Consider the following 23739-nt stretch of genomic DNA (forward strand, 5'->3'; position numbering starts at 1 on the left):
AAAAAAAAAAGTTAGGTTGGGGAAGGCAGGAGGAGTTTCCTGGGATTTTTGTTTAGTTTTTTGGTGTTTTTTAATTGAATTTGCATTTACTCCACACACTCCACCTCTCCTTGATGTGCTCCACCTCTCTCGTGACACCGTGGCCTCCTGTTCACAGACGGGCAAACAAACCTGTGTTCTGCTTCTCTCATTCTCCCCTGCAGCTTCCTCGGATGGCTTCTTAGTTTCCAAATTTCTTGCCCCCTCCAGGTCCTCAGCTTACCTGAAACTGAGCTGTAGATCTTCTCAGATGCTCCTGTGACCCTCAGACCCCAAGGCGAGTTATGCACCTGGAGCTCTTTTCTAGCAAGTTGTTTCCGCTCTCCCATACTTCTTCTTTCCTCTGGAGTGGTGTTTGGCGTCCTTTCCCGTCAAGCCTGTGCACTTCGCTCCCCACGACAGCGGAGACTCGGCCCAGGACTTTCGGGGGTTGCTCCGCTGGTGCCGTCCAGCCCGTTGACTCAATCTGAGGAGCCACCTGGGGACGCAAATGCGTTTCTAAGTCTTCTGTTTCACAGACGGGGAGTCTGGAAGCAGAGCGGCAAGAGTGGAGCTAGAGGGGAGCAGCGATTCCAACCCTGCCCCAATTTTAGGAGCTTCCTTTGTCCAGCCGTTCCTAGGTCTACTGGCCACCAGGACTGGCAGGACATGGCGCTCGTAACAGCCGCCTGGCTGCTCCCGAGGGACCTTACCCTCTGCCGGGCAGTTTCCTCCAAAGCCTGCGTCCCGCAGCTCTGCCTCGAGGACTCGGGTCCCCACTTGGCGTCGGATAAAATCGTTCCTTATTTGGTCTTGGGTGCTGCTGGCCTTCAAGAAAGGAAAGGCTCACTTCTTTTGTTTTTGTTGTTGTTCATTTTTTGGGTCTTTTTTTAATGTTACATTCAAAAATTATGAGGTCCCCATACACCCCCCACCCCCCTCACCCCACTCCTCCCACAGCAACAACCTCCTACCTCATCGTGGGACACTCACTGCACTCAGTGAACACATCTCTGAGAAAAGGCTCGCTTCTGAGAGCTACTTCCTTACTTCACTTCCTCTCAGTCAAGCATGCACCATCCACTCAGGTGATGACAGAAAATTCTGGCTGCGGCGATTAGCCACGGCTCATCAACAGCTAGGAGAGCCTGCTGGAATTTTCCTCAGAAATCAGCGCACTCAACCGTGACTTGCTGATTGAGATAATGAGCTGCAAGATGAAAATTAAGGAATAATAAAATGGATTTCCCTGTTTGTTTATTCCACTAAGAAAGGAAAAAGGAAAAAGAACGGGGAGGAAGCTAGAAACTAAAGTTTGTTTCTAGCACATTCCAACTTTTCCAAACTAAAGCTGGTTGCCTTCATCGCTGCCCGAGCTATTGCCAGTGTCCCCAGCTGCGGCTTCGGGGCTGGAGAAGGACGTTCCAGGAAGCACGTACCTTGTGTCTCCGGGCGTTGTCCTGGCCCCGCACTCCCCGCAGGGACGGCCCTCGAGCCCGGCCCCTCGCACCGCCCTGCTTCCGGAGGGGCAGCTTTAAGAGTGCGCTTGTTTGGCACCAGCACCTTGTAGTGGGTTCCTGGCACGCAGACCCAGGCCAGGGCGCCTGCCGCCGTCGTCGCCCTGGAGTTCCGGAGGCGCCGTGCACCTCCCGTGGCTCTGCACCCCCGCCGCCGAAGGCAGGGGGAGCTGCTGCGAGCAGCTCTGAGCCCGAGAGCAGCCACGTGGACCCCCGAGCGCCTTTGCCTTCCCAGGCGCCCCATGAACGTCCCCGAGAAGATGCCGAGATGGGGGCGGAGGTTTAGGGCGGCGTGTGTGTTTGAGAGACGGTGGGGTCACGGCGAGGAGGAGGAAGCATTTCTGGCGCTGTCCCCCAACGCTGTCCCCCAACGCTCCTCTCCAGGCCCCTTCAATGCTGAGAGGACAGTCTCGCCCACTCAGGGTTGACTCCACGGCCAACTTAGTGAATTGTGTTTCATCTAAATGGACGAAATGTACACAGAGGACTCCATCCATCTTTTATGCCGTTTATTGCATAAAGATGACATCACCCACCCAAATAATAAGATATGAAATACAAATGTTTATGCATGCATAAATCAACAGATTGAAACGAGATATATAATATCGACAGTTGGAATCTAATTAAATCAAGGCATAAAATTGATTAAACAACACACACAAAAAAATATTGCTTCCCAAAATGTCATTTAAAATACTTAAAAGCAGTAAAGAAAACCCTGATCTGTGCGAGTGCCTTCCCTTCCCCGTGCAGTTTTCTGGCCTTTTCTTCTCTCCTTACGACCGGCCCCTCCCCGGGGAAGACCGCAGGCCGAGGGCAGGGTCCTAGCCCACCGCCCTCAGCCCCGGCGCCCCCGCCTGGTGACGAGGGCCCTTAGAGGCGGTGGCTCAGGGGCCTGGCGCTCCGCGAGGCCCGTTTCTTCATTTCCAAGAGGCACTCTCCACACCTTTCCAGGGCCCTCACCCGATAGTCGAGGCCGCGTCCACCTGACCGGCAGCAGCTCTTCTTTCTTACCGCCCCAAATCCACGGCGTTTCCAACAACCGTGTCTTCATTTAATAAAACACAGTTTGAGTACAAAGTGTTTGCAGGCTTGCGGTATGACGCAAGCACCCTGTGTTCTCTGTGATTCAGGATGAGCGTGGAGCACGACCTCCTGTGCCTGGTCTGGACAGCCGACGACCCCCGCCATGCCAGCCCAGGGCCACGGGAGGGGGCCGGGACGCGGGAGGGCAGGGACACGCCCTCTTGGTCTGGCGCCGGGGACCTGAGGCCCAGATGAGCGCAAACGCCTCCCTCAGGAGTCCTTCCCACCACCGCCACCTGCGTCCCAGCCACTCCCGCACCCACCGTGGCACGTCCAGCCTCGGGCCAGGAGACCCCCGCGGGCTCGTCTCACCGCGCTATGCCGCCCAGCCCCGGGGGGCTGCCATTTGTGTGTCCCCAAGAGCCCAGCACCGCCGGGGAGGCTGAGTGCGCCCACACCCACGAGGACGCTGTCCCGCGCGGTCTCCCTGCTGCGCAGCAGCCATCGCCTCCACCGCCGGGGCGCGGGGCTGCACATCTACCTCCACACCTGCCGGACTCCCCTTCTGAGGATGTCAGCCCCCAGAGGGCAGGCCCAGTCTTCTCCACTGCGAACCCAGACGCCCAAGCCCCGAGCCCTGGCAGTGCCCGGTGAGGACACTGCACATGTTAAAGCACTGCAGGGCACAGCCCAGAGCAGACGTCCAAGGGCAGGGCAGGTCCTCCGAGGGGCAAGGGCTGAAAAGCAGATTAAGGACACGGAGGGGACACAGGGTGACCAGACAGACACATCGTCAGGCTCCCGGGGCCTCGTTCGCACCCACAGGAGCTGTGAGCGCGGGACCTGGGCTCTGACTCGGGGCGCGGGCGACTGCCCGGCTCGTGCGGCCTGAGCCCCTCCTGGTCTTCCGCCTGGACTGGCAGGTTTCCTGCGGCGGCCGCCAGGCGGGGCTGTGGACGGGGCAGTCACACGCGGCGCGGGAAGGCGCCACGCGAGGCCCCTGCTCCACCGTCCCCGTCCCTGAGTCCTATAATTTAGGGCCCGCGTGCTCCCTGCTCTGCTGTTGCTGTCTCCAAAGTCCTAATATTTTTTCTTTTTTTTTCTTTTTATTTATTTTAGCAAATTTTTTATCTTTTTTTAAAGACACATAGATCACACAAAATTGTTACTCTAAAAAATATGAGCGGTTCCCACGTACCCCATTCCTCCCACATCAGCAGCCCCTTCCCAGTGAGACATGGAGACCAGCACGTCTTTGGCCCTGGGCCCCAAACCTTCCGTGGCCAGTCCTGGCGGGAGAGTTGCCGCGTTTGAAGACCTCCCTGCCTGCTCTGCTTCCTTCGCCTCAAGGCTCCTGAGGGGCCCCTGTCCTGAGGGCAGGGCCCTGAGCGTTCAAGCTGGTGGAGCTCCGTTTCAGCCTTTGTGTTACCTCCAGCTCCTGCCAGGGGCAGGACACTCCAACCTCAGGATCTGAAGTTAGAAAAGGATAAAATATTTCAAAACCTTTATCTCTTATAATAAAAATCCCGAAGAAAAGTCCCTGTGGTTTGTTATAATTTGGGGGAGAAACATGGAAATGGAACCCCTTTCACACATCCGCGTTATGAAGGGCACATATAAATGTTTTTTAAGGACATCACCAACGTATTCCACCATCTCCGCTGGTCATAGTTTTCATGGCAGCCACGTCTCTACGCTTAGGTTGTTTACTTGGGACCTATATGGTCTAAATCTTGGACAGTTTTCTCAAAGTGAAATATTCAAGGGAATTAAATCTTCTTCTCTGAAATTTGTTATCTAGAGTTAAATTTTATCCAGTAATAGATTTTTAGCATGATTCACTGAAATACATGTCCCCACACTCAGAGTTTCCATATGATTTGAACAAGAATATTGAGGGGAGGACCAGCTTACTTTATTTTTTTTTAAAGATTTATTTATTTATTTATTTCTCTCCCCTTCCCCGCTGCCCCAGTTGTCTGTTCTCTGTGTCTATTTGCCGCGTGTTCTTCTTTGTCCACTTCTGTTGTTGTCAGAGGCACAGGAATCTGTGTTTCTTTTTGTTGCGTCATCTTGTTGTGTCAGCTCTCCGTATGTGCGGCACCATTCCTGGGCAGGCTGCACTTTCTTTCAGCTCTCCTTACAGGGCGCATGGGGTTCCCCTACGCAGGGGACATCCCTGTGTGGCACTGCACTCCTTGCGCACATCAGCACTGCGCATGGGCCAGCTCCACACGGGTCAAGGAGGCCTGGGGTTTGAACCGCGGACCTCCCATGTGGTAGGCGGATGCCCTATCCACTGGGCCAAGTCCACTTCCCTAGCTTACTTTAAACAGTACATTGGATTCATAAAATCTTCATGGGCATGCAGAGATTTTGCCAAGAAGAGGATTAAACCTGTCACTTTTCAAGCATGTTTCAAAACCTAACATTTCAGATGGCTTCTCAGGGGGACCGGCCTGCCTAAAGCTTCGGAATATGAGAAGATGCGTTAAGACTCCTGGGAAAGGCCTCTGTTGTTATCTGAGAAAGAAGTCAACAAAGTAACAAGAAAAAGGTAACAGTGTTGAAAAGGAAAATAATAGGTGAAATTAAAAAGTTACATGCCAAGGGCAAAAGACTAAAATAGACATTTCTCCAGAGAGGAAATATAAATGGCCAACATGAAAAAACGTTCGCTATTACTAGCTATTAGGGAAGTACAAATCAAAATGACAATGAGCTATCATCTCACACTACATAAAATGGCCATTATTAAAAACAGAAAAAATAAGTGCTGGAGAGGATGTGGGGGGATAGGAGCACTCCCTCACTGTTGGGGGCACTGTAAATGGTGCAGCCTCTGTGCAAGGCAGTCTGGGGGTTCCACAGGACCTCAATTTAGAACTGCCACATGATCCAGCAATTCCTCTACTAAGAATACATCCAGAAGAACTGACAACTGCGACACGAACAGACATCTGCACACCAATGTTCATAGCGGTGCTATTCACGGAGGCCAAAAGATGGAATCAGTCCAGGTGTCCACCCAACAATGAATGGAAAAGCAAAATGTGGTATATATGTATGATGGAATACTATTCAGCCATAAGAAGAAATCAACTGAGGAAGCACATGACAATGTGGATGAATTTGAAAACATTATCCTAAGTGAAATAAGCCAGATACAAAAGAACAAATATTGCATGGTCTCACTAATATGAACTAAAATATGAAGAATAATCACATAGAGTTAAAAACCTAGAGTATGGGTTATTAGGAGATAAGAAGAGGACTGCAAAGGAGTACTGATGCTTAATGTACATAAAAGTTTTAATTAACTTAACTGTAAATGTGTGGAAATGGATAGAGTTGATGGTAACACATTTTAATGAGTAGCAGCTGGTTTATAAATGGGATTGAGGATGAAAAGGGTAGTCTGGGGAAGTAAACGTCAATTGAAAGAAAGCTGAAGAATAATCTAGGGACTGAGTAACAGTGAACTCACAGGTGGATGAGAATCGTGGTTGAAGGTACAAAGACAAGAGTGTCCCTCTGTGAGTTGGAGCAGATGTACGTCACTATTGCAGGGTGGTGGGAATGTGGGGAAGTATGGAAAATTACAATTAGTGTAACCTATGAACTTTAGTTAACAGCAACATTGTAACATTCTTACATCAATGTCAAAGATGTACAGTGTTAATAATAGTGGGGTATGGAAAAAATGTGCCAAATATGCACTACAGACCAGAGTTAGTGGTAATAGTCTGATGATATTATCTCATAATCTGTAACAAAATTTCCACCACAGTGAGGTGTGTTGATGGAGGGGTGTTGTATGGGAAGTTTATTCATGTGCATGATTATTTTGTAAATTCGCAATTTCTGTAACAAAATTATATTTTTTGAGACAAGATGTTTAAAAAAAAATAGCTACCTGCCAAGGGGACCCAAAAATTCCCAAACCTGGGTCCATGTTCTCACAGTCCATGGAAATCCATGCCTGGGGACAACAGTCAAAGGACACTCTTTATTATGACAACTTCAGGGCCCAATCACTCTAAACCTAATGAATTAGACTGGGGATTTCCAAAAACCACCTTATCTCAAAAAATCAAAGTACAGTCTGCCTACTATCCAGACCTTAAATTAAGTGTTCTCAATTAACTGTATAAAGAGCACGAATGGTTAGGGGTTCTGGTGCAGGAAAGAGAAGACCCTGAATCGGGGTTCCTGCTTCCGTTTCTAGAGCAGTTTCAAGTCGACTCTCATTCCTCCTGGGGTCGTCTCCTGATTGTGGCGCTTGAGAACCTTCCTTCCCTCCCATGCCATGTTTCCTACAAGGAACTCTTTACGGGCATCTTTCTCCACAGTTGTAGACGTCTGACTTCCTGAAGTGTAGGGTGCGTGGCTAAGTTCTAGTGTAAAGAGGGGATGTTTGCCTTCCAAGATGGCTAGGACATAACACTGCAGATGGAGATGGATCGTGGAACCCAGTTTAGACCTGCTCTTAACCCATGTCCTTTGGGTGTGAACACAGCGTGAAGGGGAGCTCTTGAAAATGCTTGTTCTATTAAGGTGTGGCTCAACTGACAGAAGATGTCTAAATCCACATCCCTAGGGGCCTTACAAAAAGAAGAAAACCAGAAACCGGAAGTTGGAGAGCACACGAGAAGATGCTGGAGATGGGCAGAGACCAAGCGAGCTGGAAAAGCAGAGGACGTCGCCATCAACGGGAGGACAGACACACTCCAAGGAGCCAAGAGAAGGATGGGCGGGGCCAGCACCAGAGCTGCAGAGCCTGGAGGAGCAAGCTTTGCCCAAGTCTTCATTTTGGACTTCTAGCCTCAAAACTATGAGCCAATAAACTCCTGTAGCTTAAGCAAATGCATCGTGTGTTGTCACAGCAGCCTGGCGAACTCAGACATGGAACCCCCAACGTCCCCTCCTTCTGGAATCAGAACGTAATCCACCATCACAGCTCCTGATACCACTTTCTCTACTTTCCCTCCTATCTGGCAACCTCCCCAGCATGCAATGGCTCATCTTCAGCGTACAGAGGCAACAGCCACTGCCGTTCTCCTACTTTCCAGGGACGTTCTGGAAGAATCGCGGCCGAGGAGGAAGGGCCAGGGTGAGAAGGGGGAACAGAAGCCAAGTTCTCCACAATGGACCCTTTAAAAAAGTGCTGTGTTTATACCGTGGTCACTATAATATAAAAAAACCCATCAGTTAAAAAAGCGTGGTCCATGCTAGGGGCCATCGAGCTGTAAAGCTTTATCACCGCCCTCTTTTTAGGCAAGAAGAAAACGTGTTTGGGGACCAATGCTTGTGATTAATCAGTCACAAGGAGTAGTTCGTTCTGGGATAATGTGGCCCCACCCGCCAGGGGACAGGTGGCAACGCCTGGCGACACTTCTATTGTCACGACAGGGGGTGCCTTGGCTCCGGTGGGAGGAGCTGGGGGCTGCTCAAGTCCTAGAGTGCCAGGCCACCCCCAATGTCAAACGACCCAGCCCCTAGGCCAACGGTGCCAAGGTGGAGAGACCGTGCCATGTTCTAGCCACAGGAAACTATGAAGAGGAGGGACTGGCCACCCCAGCCCACTCGAAGCCCAGCCCCCATCTACAAGGACATTCACAATTACACAGACCTCCGAAGTTGCTTATCGCAGGACTTGAGGACACCTCAGGAATGAAATGGGCAGATTCCCTCCTCTGTCCCCTGGTACAGTGTGTTTTGGTCAACTGGGCACTGATCTTTTTGTCTTGAAATTTGGGGCTTACGTTTTTGTTGCCCAGCCAGGGTCTGGGTCTTCTTTTCCTCCCACTGACGGCGTTTACCCCCGTGCAGGGGCCCTGAAAGTGCTCAGTAAATACACAGTGACCAAGTGGAAAGTGGAGGAAAGAGCAGATTTTAAGAAAAGGCACCCAAACTTTAATTAGGAAACATACAAATTTTAGAAAAACAGTGGCTGAAAAACTAAGATCTACCACTTTGGTTTGAGCCTATGTAAATAAACCGGAGGCGTACCAGCCGCAGCCCCTGGGGAGCTCGTTTCCTTCCTGCTTCTAATCACCAGCTTCCACAGTCAGTGATTTACCAAAATATTCATTCTATGTGTTTCGTTGTATTTAGCCAACAGTCCTAATTCTTTGGGTTATATCTTATCCCAAATTATTTTACTTTTGCTTGGGAATTCTTTTCTTGTAAATGTAGGAGCAATCTTTCATTTGGGGCATAGTATGGAAAAAGAAGTATTAGTGAAAAGACAGTGGAACAAATATTTTTTATGTTGCCTTGGCTTTTTGGACCTTTAGATTTCATCCATAGCTTCTAAATTGTAACTGCTAATTTGTTCTGGTTTTTCATGTTCTGTTTCAACACACCTGAAATAACCTGTCGTTAATGAGATTCAGCTAAATTTCTTCTTTGTTTTTCTTTCTTCTGTGTATTTTTTCTTTTCACCACTCTACCCTAAACATTTATTTTTCTTACCTAAACCCATTTGCTAAGTTGGGTTGTTGCAGAAGCCAGTGCGCTCCCACCAAGTAGGGCAGGCTCACGGGCCGGCCCTGCCCTCCTCTCGCTGGCCTGCCCTGCCCTCCTCTCGCCGGCCTGCCCCTGGGCCTCCTCTCGAGGGCCTGCCCTTGGGCCTCCTCTCGAGGGCCTGCCCTTGGGCCACCACGCCGACCTCCGTCCGCTCCTGGTGGCAGAGGCCCAAGTGCTTCGGGACTTCCTCAGAAGGAGCACTGCGAGAAGGATAAACACCATAATCCACGTTTTCTCTTTCCATGACCCATGAAGGCGTGTCTGCTCTCCAACTCCTGCAGCCCCTACCTGTGCAGAGTTGGCCTGTGGGGGAGCAGCAGGAGTGTAGGTCCCACCCCAGGAGCACTGGGTGGAGTGGCTCTGGGACGCCCCTTCTCTGTAGCCTCTGGTGACATCTGCTGGGGCGTCCCCACAGATCCAACGCCTGGCGCTGCGCCTCTTCCTATTCAGCTGTGGGACACCCAGGGGGGACCTGCTCACCCTCGGGGTCCGGCTAACCCTCGGGGACCCTCTCACGCTTGGGATCTGCTCACCCCGGGGCCCTGCTCACCCCGGGGCCCGGCTCACCCCGGGGCCCTGCTCACCCCGGGGCCCTGCTCACCCCGGGGCCCTGCTCACGCCGGGGCCCTGCTCACCCCGGGGCCCTGCTCACCCTCGGGGCCCTGCTCACCCCGGGGCCCTGCTCACCCTCGGGGTCCGGCTCACCCCGGGGCCCTGCTCACGCCGGGGCCCTGCTCACCCCGGGGCCCTGCTCACTCTCGGGGCCCTGCTCACCCCGGGGCCCTGCTCTCGCGCTGGCCTCTGGCGGCTGCGGCCTGGGCTGCTGCACTTCCAGCACCCCTGACGTCTCCTCTGCCCCAGGTTGTGGGGATCTACCCAGGAAGGGGTCCGGGGGGCTGGTGTGGGCCACTTCCTGGGTGCTCGGGGCCTCCTCCCCGCTGGGAGGCCGCGGCAGAGCTGACAAGGCCCAGCACGTCGAGGTGGACGGGGCCACGCAGCTGGACGGCCCACCCCCCCAGCAGAGGCGCCCGGCCTTGCCCAGCAGGTGGCCCTGAGGACGTCTTCACCTGCCTCGTCTCCCCCGACGCCCGGGAAGATGCCGTGGAGCCAGTTCTCCTGCCAGCACCAATGGACGGCCCTGACCACGCAGCGGCCGGTGGCGCCAGCGTGCGCCGGGGGGCTGGCCCTCGCCTCCCACTGACTCCCCGGGGACGGGCGGCCTCCAGCACCGTAATTCCTGCTTTTTAAAGCAAATAGAAATGTCTCTATTTTAAATTATTAAGCTAAACAAAAATGCAATTATTCAGCTTTCCAAATGAAAGCTTTAAAAAGATTGCAGCTTAATCTTCTCATCCGCATGATATCCCACTGAAATAACCAAAGAATTTAAAAAATGACACTTATCCATAATAACAAAAGCATAACAGCAGAGACCACAGGGCTTTTCGCGATCGGCCTGGAGAGAAGCAGGGGAGAGGAGCGGCCGGCGCCACGAGCTCAGCGCAGGGCAGACCAGGGCTGCAGGCCTGGGGGCAGTGGGGTCGAGAACGGGGCTGACGTGGGCTGGCCGCGCTTTGGACGAATGGGTCCTCGTGTCCCCGCCGCCGTGACACACAGGCAGAGCTGGAAGTTTCTCCTACTGCCTGGACTTGGAAGCCAGGGCTGGCCGAGGTCCAGGGAGGCCAGGGCTGGACACGGGCTGCTCCGGCCTTGTCCCCGTCCTGCTCCCGGACCACGGGCAGAGCCTGGAGGGCCTGCGGGAGACCCTGGGCTGACCAGGCCACGCGGTGTCCACGCAGCCGCGAATGCCTCCCTCAGGCACGAGGAGTCCACAGGCAGGGAGCAGGGACACAGGACGACACCAGGGGTGGAGGGGGAGCGTGTCCGAGGCCCTTGGGAAGCAGGACCGGCTGTGGGCTGCTCCCAGGCCCCCTGGGCGGGCAGTCCTCAGGATGTGGAGCGCCCGCGCTTGTCGGCCCCGCAGCCTGCCTCCACCTGGCCTGGCAGCAGGGCCGAGGCCGGAGCTCCAGGACACGGCGCCCGCTCCGCCTGGCCGCCTCTCCACCGTGTCCGCGGGCCACACGGCCACCCCGGTCCGGCCCTTCTCTAATAGGTTCCCGCCCACAGGCCCACGGTCTTGGGGTCCCGCCAGTCGTGGGGGGCACGGTGCAGCCCAGAGCAGGACTTTCCATTTTAAAACAGGACAGTCCCAGACCCCAGGGACGAATTGGCCATCTGATTATTCATATCCTTAAAAAACTTACCTATTTTCATAAAGAAAAAGATACTATAAAAAGGAAATGAAGAAGAGCTCTTTTAAATTGAAAGTATTAAATAGCCAAATAAAATTGTTAAAAATAAGTCAATGGGAAAAAACCTTGTAGAAAGCATTAACTTGGATACCAGCAGCAAAAGGAGAAATAAATGCCTCGAGCGTTCTGAGGACAGCTAAACTGCAGCTCAGCTAGGGGAAAAACGGAGGCACCCTGGAAATGCGAGGACTCAGAAGGTTAGAGCCAGAGCCCCGCATCCTCCCGTAAAGAACGCCCTCTCCCAAACAAGGACATAAATCAAGAGGTGGACGACGCGAACGGGCTCCGAACAATGGCGCCAGGAAGGAAATCCCGCCGGGCCCGGCAGGCCACCGGAGGTCAGCGCCGCTTACAGCCAGGGGGTCAGCCCCGGAGCCGGTCCAGGAAACCAGGGCTTTGATAAAACATGTCGAGGAAATTGCTGATGGGTGAATAACACATCAGAGGAGTACTGGGGAGGGGAGGAGGGTTGGCACACCGAAAATAAGCGAGGGGAAAAAATGAGTAACTTCATAAAGAGCGAAAGTTCGTAGCCCACTTTGCTTGCTTGCTTATGCAGTGACCATCGTTTACATGTTCAGAATGTGAGCACTGTTTATCCCTGAGACAGCCAGAAGTTGTGACATAATTAAATGTTTTGGGGGAGAGGTCAGGGCTGGTGGCATCAAAGGCAATTCCCATCAACCATAAGTCCATAAACGGTCGCAATTTGGTAAATCTAGTAAGAACAGTGTAAGCATATTACCTAGAAATATGGAGACTGATATGAGATGAAACACTTAGAACAGGTAAAATGGTTTCTTTGGGGGGGGGGGGCTGGATGGTTGTATAAATTGAAACAAAGGACATTATAAACCTTTTGGTACTACATAAAATTTTTTAAAAAATTTGCTGCAGTATATCAGTCATACATAAACATACATAAATATTAAGTGTATAGTAATAGTTGTGAGCTTAAAAAACAACAAACACACATAAAACCATGGAGGGCTCTTGTACCTCACCCCACCACCAACACCTTGCCTTGCTGTGAAACATTTTTAACCAATGACCAAGAGCATCATCAAAATATTACTACTAACCAAACACTTTCTCCCAACCCACCCCATTATTATTTTATATCATTTATGCATGAACATACATAAATAATAAGTGTATAGTAAAACTTGTGAACTTACAAAGCAAACATGCGTAACGTCATACAGGATCCCATATGTCAACTCACCACCAATGTCTTGTTAAGAGACGTTTGTTAGGGAAACGGACTTTGGCCCAGTGGTTAGGGCATCCGTCTACCATATGGGAGGTCCGCGGTTCAAACCCCGGGCCTCCTTGACCCGTGTGGAGCTGGCCCATGCGCAGTGCTGATGCGCGCAAGGAGTGCCCTGCCACGCAAGGGTGTCCCCCGCGTAGGGGAGCCCCACTTGCAAGGAGTGCGCCCGTGAGGAAAGCCGCCCAGCGTGAAAAGAAAGAGCAGCCTGCCCAGGAATGGCGCCGCCCACACTTCCCGTGCCGCTGACGACAACGGAAGCGGACAAAGAAACAAGACAGCAGCAAATAGACACCAAGAACAGACAACCAGGGGAGGGGGGAAATTAAATAAATAAATAAATCTTTAAAAAAAAAAAAAAAAAAAGAGACGTTTGTTAAAATTACGAAAGAATATTGTCAAAATCTTACTACTAACTATAGTCTGTGTCTTACATTTAGTATATTTTTCCCCAACCCGCCCTATTAGTATTTTTACAATATATTTTTATGACAGAAGTGGGAAACTTACAAAACAATCCTGCACATGTGCAGAATTCCCATACAGCACCCCTCTATCAGCACACCACACCACAATGGAATATTTGTTAACAGATTATGAGATAATATCTGATTATCACCAGGTCCGTAGTGTACATTTGGCACACTTTTTCCATACTCCCCCATTATGAACACAGTACGTCTTTGGCATAGATGCATGAATATTACATTGTTACTACTAACCATAGTCCACAGGTCACTCCAGCTGTATTTTTCCCTTGCTTCTCCATATTCCCACCACCCTGCAATAGCGACGTACATCTGCCCCAGCTCACAAAGGACACTCTTGCATCTGAATTTACTGTGCTATTCAATCCCTAGATTAATCTCCAGCTTTCTGTTAATTGGCATTTACATCCTTAGACCACCATTTTTAGCCACATTCCGATATATAAACCAGCTGTTACTCACTATAATTTGTTACCATCAACTCTGTACATTAAAGTTAATTAAAACTCCTACATACATTAACACCAGTAGTCCCTCTCAGTTCTCCTTTTATCTCCTTTAAGAATCCACCACCTACCACCAGGTCTTGAAGATATTTTCCTACGTTTTCTTCTAGAAGCTTTATGGTTCTCACTTTTATATTTAGGGTGTTGATCCATTTTGAGTTAATTTTCGTATAAGGTGTGAGACAGGGATCCTCTTTCCTTCTTTTGGCTATGGATGTCCAGTTCTCCCAGCACAATTTGTTGAATGGATTGTCCTGCCAATACTGGGTGGGTTTGTCAGGCTAGCCAAAAACCACTTGACCATAGATGTGAGGGTCTGTTTCTGAACCACCAATTCGGTTGCATTGGCCTATGTGTCTGTCTTTATGCCAGCACCATGCTGTTTCTACCACTGCAGCTAGGTAATATGACTTAAAGTCTAAAACTGAGAGCCTTCCATCTTTGTTTTTAAATGTTTCTGGCTTATTCAGGGCCCCTTTCCCTTTCAAATAAATTTGATAATCTTGTTTTCCATTTATGTAAAAAGTGCCAGTGGAATTTTTACTGGGATTACATTGGTCTGTATATCAGTTTGAGTAGAATTGACATCTTAATGATATTTAGTCTTCCAATATGTGAGCATGGACTGTTCTTACAATTTTTTAGCTCTTCTTTGATTTCTTTTAACAAGGAGCTGTAGTTTTCTGAATAGAAATGCTTTACCTTATTGGTTAAGCTTATTCCTAAATATTTGATTCTTTAGTCACTATTTTAAATGGAAATTTTTTTCCTGACTTCTTCCTCAGATTGCACATTACTAGTGTCTTTTAAAGCCTATTTCAACTGATATAAATATAGCACTCCAACTTATTTTTATTTTTATTTTTTGTTACTGCATATGTGGAATATGCTTTTCCAGCTTTTCCTTTTCAATCTGTTGCTATCCTTGGGTCTAAGGTGAGTCTCTTGCAGACATCATATAGGTGGCCCATATTTTCTTATCCATTCTGCCAGTCTTTGTTTTTTGATTGGGAAGTTTAATCCATAAACATTCAATATTATTACTTTAAAGGCAGTTCTTCACCCATTTTGACCTTTGGGTATTATGTCATATTTTATTTTCACCACTCTTTTGAGACTTTTGTTTACTTTCACTGGTAAAATCTTCATTTCTAGTCTCTCTTCCAAGCCTCTCTCTCCTGTCTTTTCTTTTCAGACTATAGTACACCCTTTAATATTTTCTGCAAAGCCAGTCTCTTGGTTACAAACTTTCTCAGTTTCTGTTTATCTTTGAATGTTCTAAACTCACCCTCATTTTTGAAAGACAAATTTGCTGTATGTAAAATTCTTATCTGGAAGTTTTTCTCTTGCAGTTTCTTAAATATATCAGACCACTGCCATCTTGCCTTCGGCATTTAATCTTCTTAGGTATCCCTTAGATATTATGCATTGCTTTTCTCTTGTTGCTCTTAGAATTCTCTTTGTCTTTGGAATTTGACATTCTGATTAGTATGTGTCTCAAAAATGGTCTATTCAATTTATTCAGATGGGAGTATGTTGTGCTTCTTGGACACGGATATCTATGTCCTTCAATAGGCTTGGGAAATTTTCTACCATTATTTCTTCAGATATTCCTTCTGCCCCTTTTCCCTTTCCTTCTCCTTCTGGGACACACATGTTTGCACATCTCTTGCTATTGTTTAGTTTCCTGAGAACTTGTTCAAATTTTTCCATTCTTTTCTTCAGCTGTTCTTTTGTATGTTTGCTTTCAGAGGACATTTCTTCAAGCTCACCAATCCTTTCTTGCCTCCTCAAATCTGCTATTATATGATTCCAGTGTATTTTTAATTTCATTTCTTGTGCCTTTCATTCCCATAAAATCTGCTATTTTTCTGTGTATGCTTTCAAATTCTTCTTTGTGCTCATCCAATATCTCTTAATATCCTTAATCTCTTTAGCCATCTCATTGAATTTATTAAGGAGATTTGTTTGGACATCTATGATTAGTTGTCTCAACTCCTTTATGCCATCCAGAGGCTTATCTTTTTCCTTTAACTGTGCCACATCTTCCTGCTTCTTGGTGTGGATTGTAGTTTTTTGTTGGTGTCTTGGCATCTGGCTTACTAGATGTATTTATTCTTGTTGCAGTTTCTCTCTTTAGTTTAGGGCTTCTTGCCCTTTCTCCCTTGCTGGTTGTGCAGCAGGAGTCAAGGATGTAATTAGTGCTATAAACTATGGAGGGTCAAGCTTCCCTCATTGCCGCAGGGACCAATGAAGCTTCTCCCAACTTTCTCCAGGGGTCAGGAGAGAGCCACAGCTGTGTGGAATAGTCCAAGTCATGCAGGTCTAGATGTAGTTGCCCAGAGAGACCGATGAAGCTTCACACCCCTTTCTCCCTTGCTTAAGGCAGGAATGGAGCCGCAGGAGTGGGCAGAAAATTATGCTGTGTGGGTCCAAAATGACTATATTTGTCCTGGTAGACTTCCAACTATTCAGTCTGTGACAGCCCAAGGTACCTGCAGTTACCTGGAAAGGCTGGTGCAGAGCCTGCCAGCCTCCTCCCTGCCGGAGGTGGGGCTGAAGCCTAGCCCAGGGCTGCAGGCTGAGCTGGGTGGAGAGAAGCCAGTCCCTACTGTCACTGTGACTTTCAGTCAGCCTGGCTTCCCCTCCTGCTGGGGGTGGAGTCAAAATGGTGGCTACTCGGGGTCTGCACTTCCCCTGGCACCAGCGTCTGGGCGGCCTGCTCTGGAGTCTCTTCACCCAGGCTGCTCCCCGCTCCTGGCCTCTGCTCCTGGGTGCTGCCTGGCATTCCTTCTGCCTGGCCACCTGGCCACCTGTGGGTTGCAGTCAGCTAACCTGGATTGAGCCCCTCCAGTGTTCCAGGCACTGAGAAGGCACCAGTGGTTAAAATAGGGTCCCTGCCCCACCCCCACCCCCAAATGGTGGCTACTGGCCTTTCCCCAACTTGGACAGGTTCAGACATTAGCTGTTCTTAGGGCTCTATTTTAGCCAGCCAAATTTCCTAATCAGTAGCTGAAATCAGTGCCCAACTGTCTCTTTCCCCCCCATTTTTGGGAAGTGGGGCTTCCAATTCCAGCCACAGAACAGCTCCTGAGGCAGCTTGTGCTGCCAGTGGAGGATGGGCACTGACCTCCAGGACGTGGAGTGCTCTACTTACAAATCTTCTCAGCAGATGGGCAGTCTTCTCCTTCCATTCTTTCAAGGATGTTGCGGTTTGCTCTTCTGGTCTCCTGGAGCCCCCAAACAGGTGCTTTAGATAATTTTGAGTGGTTGAGTAGCATGAGCTGACTGTAGAAGCTTCTTACTTTGCTGCCATCTAGCTAGTTGTCCCTTTTGGTACTATTTTTTTTAACTCTGTATATTATTTATTTGAAATAAATAACAAGAAAAAGGCAGAGACAAACAACAAACAAATAAAGTGAAAAGTTCTGTCTTCTCAGAAATAATGAATGGTCTGCTGACTACAGGCTCTGTGCATAGTTCATTCAGTAGCCAGTCAAGGCTTCATTCCACAGGTACTTCCTGAGCTCTCAGAACAGGCCCAGCATTGTCTGGGTACTGCAGATAATGACAAAAGCCAAGGAGACCCCTGGCTCTTCCTCTCAAGAAGCCTGGGCCTTCTAGAGGGTACAGCAGTGATCCTTGAGCAGCCATCTCTTGTTCATCTGGAGAATTGCTCAGCCTCTAAGTCTTCCAATCCATAAACACAAAATGTCCTTCCATTTATTTAGGTTTTTTAAAAATTTCTTTTAGCCATGTTTTATAGTTTCCTGTGTACAGGTCTTTTCCATCCTTCATTAAATTTATTCCTAGATATTTGATTGTTTTAGTTCTTATTGTGAATGGAATTTTTTTCTTGATTTCCTCCTCAGACTGCTCATTCCTAGTATATGAGAACACTATTGGCTTTTGTGTGTTGATCTTGTACCCCAGCACTTGAATGAATTCGTTTGTTAGCTGTAGTTGCATTATTATAAATTTTCGAGGACTTGCTCTTTATAGGATCATGTCATCTGCAAACAATGAAAGCTTCACTTCTTCCTTCCCAATTCGGGTGCCTTTTATTTCTTTTTCTCGCCTAACTGCTCTGGCTAAAACTTCCAGTCCAATATGGTGACAGTGGGCATCTTTGTCTTCTTCAGGATCTTAGAGGGAAAGCTTTTAGCCTTTCACCATTGAGTATGATGTTAACTCTGGGTTTCCCATATATGCCCTTTATCATGTTGGGGAAGTTTCCTTTCATTCCTAGGTTTCTAAGTGTTTTCATCAAGAAAGGATACTGCATTTCATCAAATTCCTTTTCATGCACAGTTGGGATGATCATGTGTTTTTTTCCTTTGTTTTGCTTATGTTATGCATTATATTAATTGATTTTCTCATGTTGAACCATCCTTCCATACCTGGGATAAAACCCACTTGATCATGGTATATAATCCTTTTAATATACTGTTGATTTTGATTTGCCAGTATTTTATTGAGGAGGACTTTTGCATCTATTGTCATAACAGAAATTGGTCTGTAATTTTCTTTTCTTGTAGTATCTTTATCTGGCTTTGGCACTAGTGTGATGTTGTTCTCATGGAATGAGTTATGAGAGTTCCCTCCTTTTCAATTTTTTAAAAGAGTTTGAGCTGGATGGGTATTAATTCTTCTTGAAGTGTTTGGTAGAATTCACCTGTGAAGCCATCTGGTCCTCGACCTTTCTTTGTTGGGAGGTTTATTTTTATGTATTTTTGTTATAGAACAATCATGCACATGTGTGGAATTCCCATACAACAACCCTTTACCAACACACCACACTTTTGTGGAACATTTGTTATAGATTATGAGATAATATCATCAGACTATTACCACTAACTATGATCTATAGCATATGTTTGGCACGTTTTTTCCATACCCCCTTTATTAACACAGTACTCTTTTGGTATTGATGCAAGAATATTACAGTATTGCTGTTACCTGTAGTCCATATGTTGTATTAATTGTATTTTTCCCATACCTCTCCACATTCCCACCACCTTGCAATAGGGATGTACATCTGTTCTAGTTCATAGAAGGATATTCTCGCATATTTGTGCCATTCACCACAATTCTCATCTTTCTCTGAGTTCACTGTGTTATTTGGTTTCTAGATTATTCTCTTTCTTTCAATTGACATTTACATCCCTAGTCTAGCCTTTTCAGCCACAATCCCATTTATAAACCAGTTGCTACTCACTGTAGTGTGTTACCATCGACACTATCCATTTCCACACATTTACAGTCAGGTTCATTAAAACTTCTACATACACTAAGCATCAGCACTACTTTGCAACCCTCCTCTTATTTGTTCAGAGGTTTTGATAACTGATTCAATCTCTTTACTTGTAATTGGTTTGTTGATATCTTCAGTTTCTTCTAGAGTCAGTGTAGGCTATTGATGTGTATGGCAGTTTGAAGCTCTTTTATGAATCCCCAAATGATAATGTTTTTAAACTAATCTATCCCTGTGGGTGTGGTACCCTTTACTTGCATTAAATTTGGTTCAGTGTCCTTTGATTAGATTACTTAATGAGATCGATTTAGGACCTTAGATTGGACTGTATCAGTGAGGAGTGAGCCAATTTGGGTTTCTTCACCCTCTTGCTGGGTCTGATATAACTGGAGATACAGAAGGAAATAGATATAGAAAGAGAAAGGGAGCTGCCACATTATAATGATGCTTAGCAAGATTAGTCCTGGCATTTTATGGAAGGCAGACTTTCAAAATGATGAGCCTAGGGAAACGGACTTTGGCCCAGTGGTTAGGGCATCCGTCTACCACATGGGAGGTCCGCGGTTCAAGCCCCGGGCCTCCTTGACCCGTGTGGAGCTGGCCCATGCGCAGTGCTGATGCGCACAAGGAGTGCCCTGCCACGCAGGGGTGTCCCCCGCGTAGGGGAGCCCCACGCGCAAGGAGTGCACCCATAAGGAGAGCCGCCCAGTGCGAAGGAGGGAGCAGCCTGCCGAGGAATGGTGCCGCCCACACTTCCCGTGCCGCTGATGACAACAGAAGCGGACAAAGAAACAAGACGCAGCAAATAGACACAGAGAACAGACAACCGGGGGAGGGGAGGGGAATTAAATAAATAAAAATAAATCTTAAAAAAAAAAAAAAAAAGATGAGCCTGCGCATTTCGCTGAAGAAATTTCCAAAGTAAACCTGGAGAATGCAGCTTGGCTTCTTGCAGCTTATAGTAAAATGCTAGATGACAGAGATATGCTGAGGACTGACTGTTGGGCACAAAGAAAACAGGAACTGATTCTGGGAATCCCAAGCCTCTGGAGATCAAACTCCCAGATGAAAGTGCCCCATCTAAACTAAACTTGGAACTGGTAAATCAAGATTGAAGATGAAGTTATCTAGGAAAGACTTGTGGAAAGTCTTACTGTCTGATGGCTTAGACCCCTGCTTACGGCATGCTAAACCAACAGACTTTTTGAGAGAGCTGTATGAACAAAACCACTGTCAGCCTGGAATAAAAAGGACATGGAAAGGAGAGCTTGAAGGAGAAACAGCTCTAAGAGGAAAACCATGGAAGCTGAGATCTGGACTTAGAATATCACCTTGGGCCAAGAGAGGAACCCCACCCATGTATACAGAGAGGGTAAGTTTGCCCCAGCAGTTGAAGAGGGTGGATGTTCCTGTCCAATGTTCTGGGAGAGTTTTGCTGCCCCAGTGTACAGAGAGGGTGTAGCACATTCCTCAAGGATTAGGGCGATTAAGGTCAGCACCCCACAGGTCTGAAAGGGGTCAACCTGTCCCACAAAGGTTAGGGAAAGCCAGGTAGTCAACTTGTTGCTCTGAGAGGGTTGAAACTGTTGCCAAAGGTTAAGGGTAAAGTTGTCTCCACGTCACTATACTAGGGGGTTAAGACTTTAACCCAAAGATTGGGTAAGGTGTGGCAATCACCCCATCAATCTTGGAGGGAGAGGTCTGAAGCTTAGTCAACACCCAGATGATGGATGAGGGTGGAACCAAGAAAATGGCCATTGGGCAAGCATGTTGTAAGGGTGGGTCCCCATATGGCCCCAAGGAGAAGAAACCATCATCTTAACAATGACTCTCAGACTGAAATCGAATGGAGGATGCCCTGCAGGTTTACTGAACTGTAGAGGACCCATGACTCGTATTTCCCTCCCAATTTCTCCTTATTGTAATGAAAATGTTTATCCTTTGTCCAGTGGATATCCTTTGTCCAATGGAAACAGATAAATTGTTTTGTAAGTTTCAGAGGTCTATAGCAGATGGGGTTTTGCCCCAAGACAAACTGTTTTCCTTTAAAATGATTGCGATATGATTTAAGTTTTTTTCAAATATTGTAATATCTTTCTGGAATTCAGAGGGTGGAGTGTAGCATTTTGGTATGGTTATGAATTCCAAAAAGAGATATTGGATTATGTTTGTAATCTGGTCTGTACCTGGGCATGATTGAGTTATGATTAGGGCATTGAACCCCCACCCCTTGGTGGGTGGGGACTCACAGATAAAAGGCATGGCAAAAGACAGAGTTGAGGGTTTGTGATGTTGGAGTGTTGATGTTGGAGTTTAATGCTGAAGCCTTAAGCTGGAACCCCAGGAAGTCAGCACACAGAGGAAAGAGAAGCTCCAGGAAGAGAGGAGACTTGAACTCAGAGAAAAGCAAGCCCCAGGAACGTAGGAACCCATGAAGCCTGAACTCTCACAGATGTTGGCAGCCATCTTGCTCCAAATAGACTTTGGTGAGAGAAGTGATTTGTGCTTTATGGCCTGGTATCTGTAAGCTCCTACCCCAAATAAATACCCTTTATAAAAACCAACCAATTTCTGGTATTTTGCATCAACACCCCTTTGGCTGACTAATACAGCAACCTTTTGGGAAACTAAAACAATATTTTTCTGGGTTTTGTCCATTTCATCTAGGTTGTCTAATTTGTTTTTATACAGTTGTTCATAGTATCCTCTTATGACCCTTTTTATTTCTGTGGGATGATTAGTAATACCCTCCTCTCATTTCTGAATTTATATATTTGCATCTACTCTCTTTTTTCTTTGTCAGTCTAGCTAAGTTTTGTTAATTATATTGATCTTTTCAAAGAACCAACTTTTGATATTGTTAATGCTCTCTATTGCATTTTAATTCTCTATTTCTTTTGCTCTATTCTTTGTACTTCTTTCCTTCTGCTTGCATTGGGTTTAGGTTGCTGTTCTGTTTTTCTAGTTCTGTCAGGTGCGCAGTTAGGTTTTTTTCTTTTTAATTTAATTAAATTTTTTAATTATCTTTTTTTAAGTTAATAGATCACACAAAATTAAAAAACATAAGAGGTTCCCATATAACACACTTCCCACCCCCACCACCATCATTTTTAATTGTATTTTTTTTGCAGATACATAGATCACAACAAATGTTACATTAAAAAATATGAGGTTCCCATATACTCCCCCCACCCCACTCCCCCACAACAACAACCTCTTTATTCATTGTGACATATTCATTGCATTTGGTGAATACATTTGATTTTAGTTCTTTCTTCTATTTTGATGTAAGCCTTTAGGATTATAAATTTCCCTCTCAGCACTGCCCTTGCTGCATCCCATAAGTTTTGATATGTTGTGTTCTCATTTTCATTCATCTCAAGATATTTGCTCATTTCCCTTGGAATTTTTTCTTTGGGGCACTGTTATTCAGTACATAAATATTTATGATTGCTATTCCTTCTTAATGTTTTGTCCCTTTTTTTAAGATATAGTGCCCTTCTCTGTCTTTTGCAACGCTTTTGACTTAAAGTCTACTTTGCCTGTCATTAGCATAGTTACCCAGGTTCTTTTTGGTTACTATTTGCATAGAATTTTTCCCCCAAACCTTTCACTTTCAACCTATATGAGTCTTTGGGCCTAAGGTAAGTCTCATAAATGATGTATAGCTGGATCATGCTTTTTTATTTTTTAAATTTTTTATCCATTCTGCCAATCTGTGCCTACTGATTGGGGGGTTTAATCCATTAAAATCCAGTGTTATTACTGTAAAAGCAGTACTTACTTTAGCCATATCATCCTTTAATTTTTCTATGTCATGTTTTTTCTCTCTTTTCCTTCATTACAGCTGCTATTCTGTATAGTTGATCCTTTGTGATGTATCTGACTGCCTGACCCCTTTCTCATTTCTGTCTCTGTATTTAAAAAAAAATACTTTCTTTGTGGTTACCCGGGGCTTGTAGTATACAATCTGTATCTATAACCTACTATTTTGACAATATACCAACAGCTTCAGTAGTCTACACATTATCTGCTCCCGTATCCTTCTGTTTCCCTTCCATATATTGTTTTTGTCTCATGTCTTCTCATTATAATTTGTGTGTCCATGTCAGGAAATGAGACTTTTCCTGTTCAATTGTGTTCTGACTTTTATAGGGATTATACTGAGGATACAGTGTGATTGGATTTTGCATTTACCCATTTAGTTACTTTTATGGAAGATCTTCACTTCTTCACACTATTCCAAGCCACTCTTCCTTATCTTTTCCTTTCAACCTGCAGAACTCCCTTTAGTAATTCTTGTAGGGCAGGTCTTTTGTTGACAAACTCTCGGTTTCTTTTTATCTATGAAGGTTTTAGTTTCTTCCTCCTTTTTGAAAAACAGTTTTGCTGGATAGAGAATTTTTGGTTGGCAGTTTTTCTCTTTCAGTACCTTAAATATATCATACCACTGCCTTCTTGCCTCCATGTTTTCTGATGAGAAATCAGCACTAGTCTTACTGAGGATCCCTTACATGTAATGAATTGATTTTTCCTGCTGCTCTCAGTATTCTCTATTTTGGCACTTGACATTCTAATTAGCACATGTCTCAAAGTAGGTCTATTAAGGTTTATTCTGTTTGGAATATGTTGCACTTCTTGGACATATATTCATTTCTTTCATAGGAGTTGGAAGATTTTCAGCCATTATTTCCTCAAATATTCTTTATGTCCCCTTTCCCTTTTCTTCTCTTTTTGGGAATCCCATGACATGTATGCTCATGCACTTCATGTTGTCACTCAAATCCCTGAGACTCTGCTCAATTTTTTATATT

The 23739-nt window shown here is 46.6% G+C and overlaps 1 protein-coding gene across 1 annotated transcript in view; it reads left to right on the top strand.

Moving 5' to 3' along the window:
- The first annotated feature begins 2942 nt into the window (after positions 1 to 2942).
- Positions 2943 to 23739, top strand: part of LOC139436608 (uncharacterized) — a 33332-nt gene continuing 12535 nt past the window's right edge. Inside the window, exon 1 of the mRNA XM_071208347.1 lies at positions 2943 to 3214. Coding sequence (XP_071064448.1) covers positions 2943 to 3214 — 272 coding nt within the window. The remainder of the gene's footprint in view (positions 3215 to 23739) is intronic.

Source organism: Dasypus novemcinctus, chromosome 15 (genome assembly GCF_030445035.2).
Source record: "Dasypus novemcinctus isolate mDasNov1 chromosome 15, mDasNov1.1.hap2, whole genome shotgun sequence".
NCBI lineage: Eukaryota > Metazoa > Chordata > Mammalia > Cingulata > Dasypodidae > Dasypus > Dasypus novemcinctus.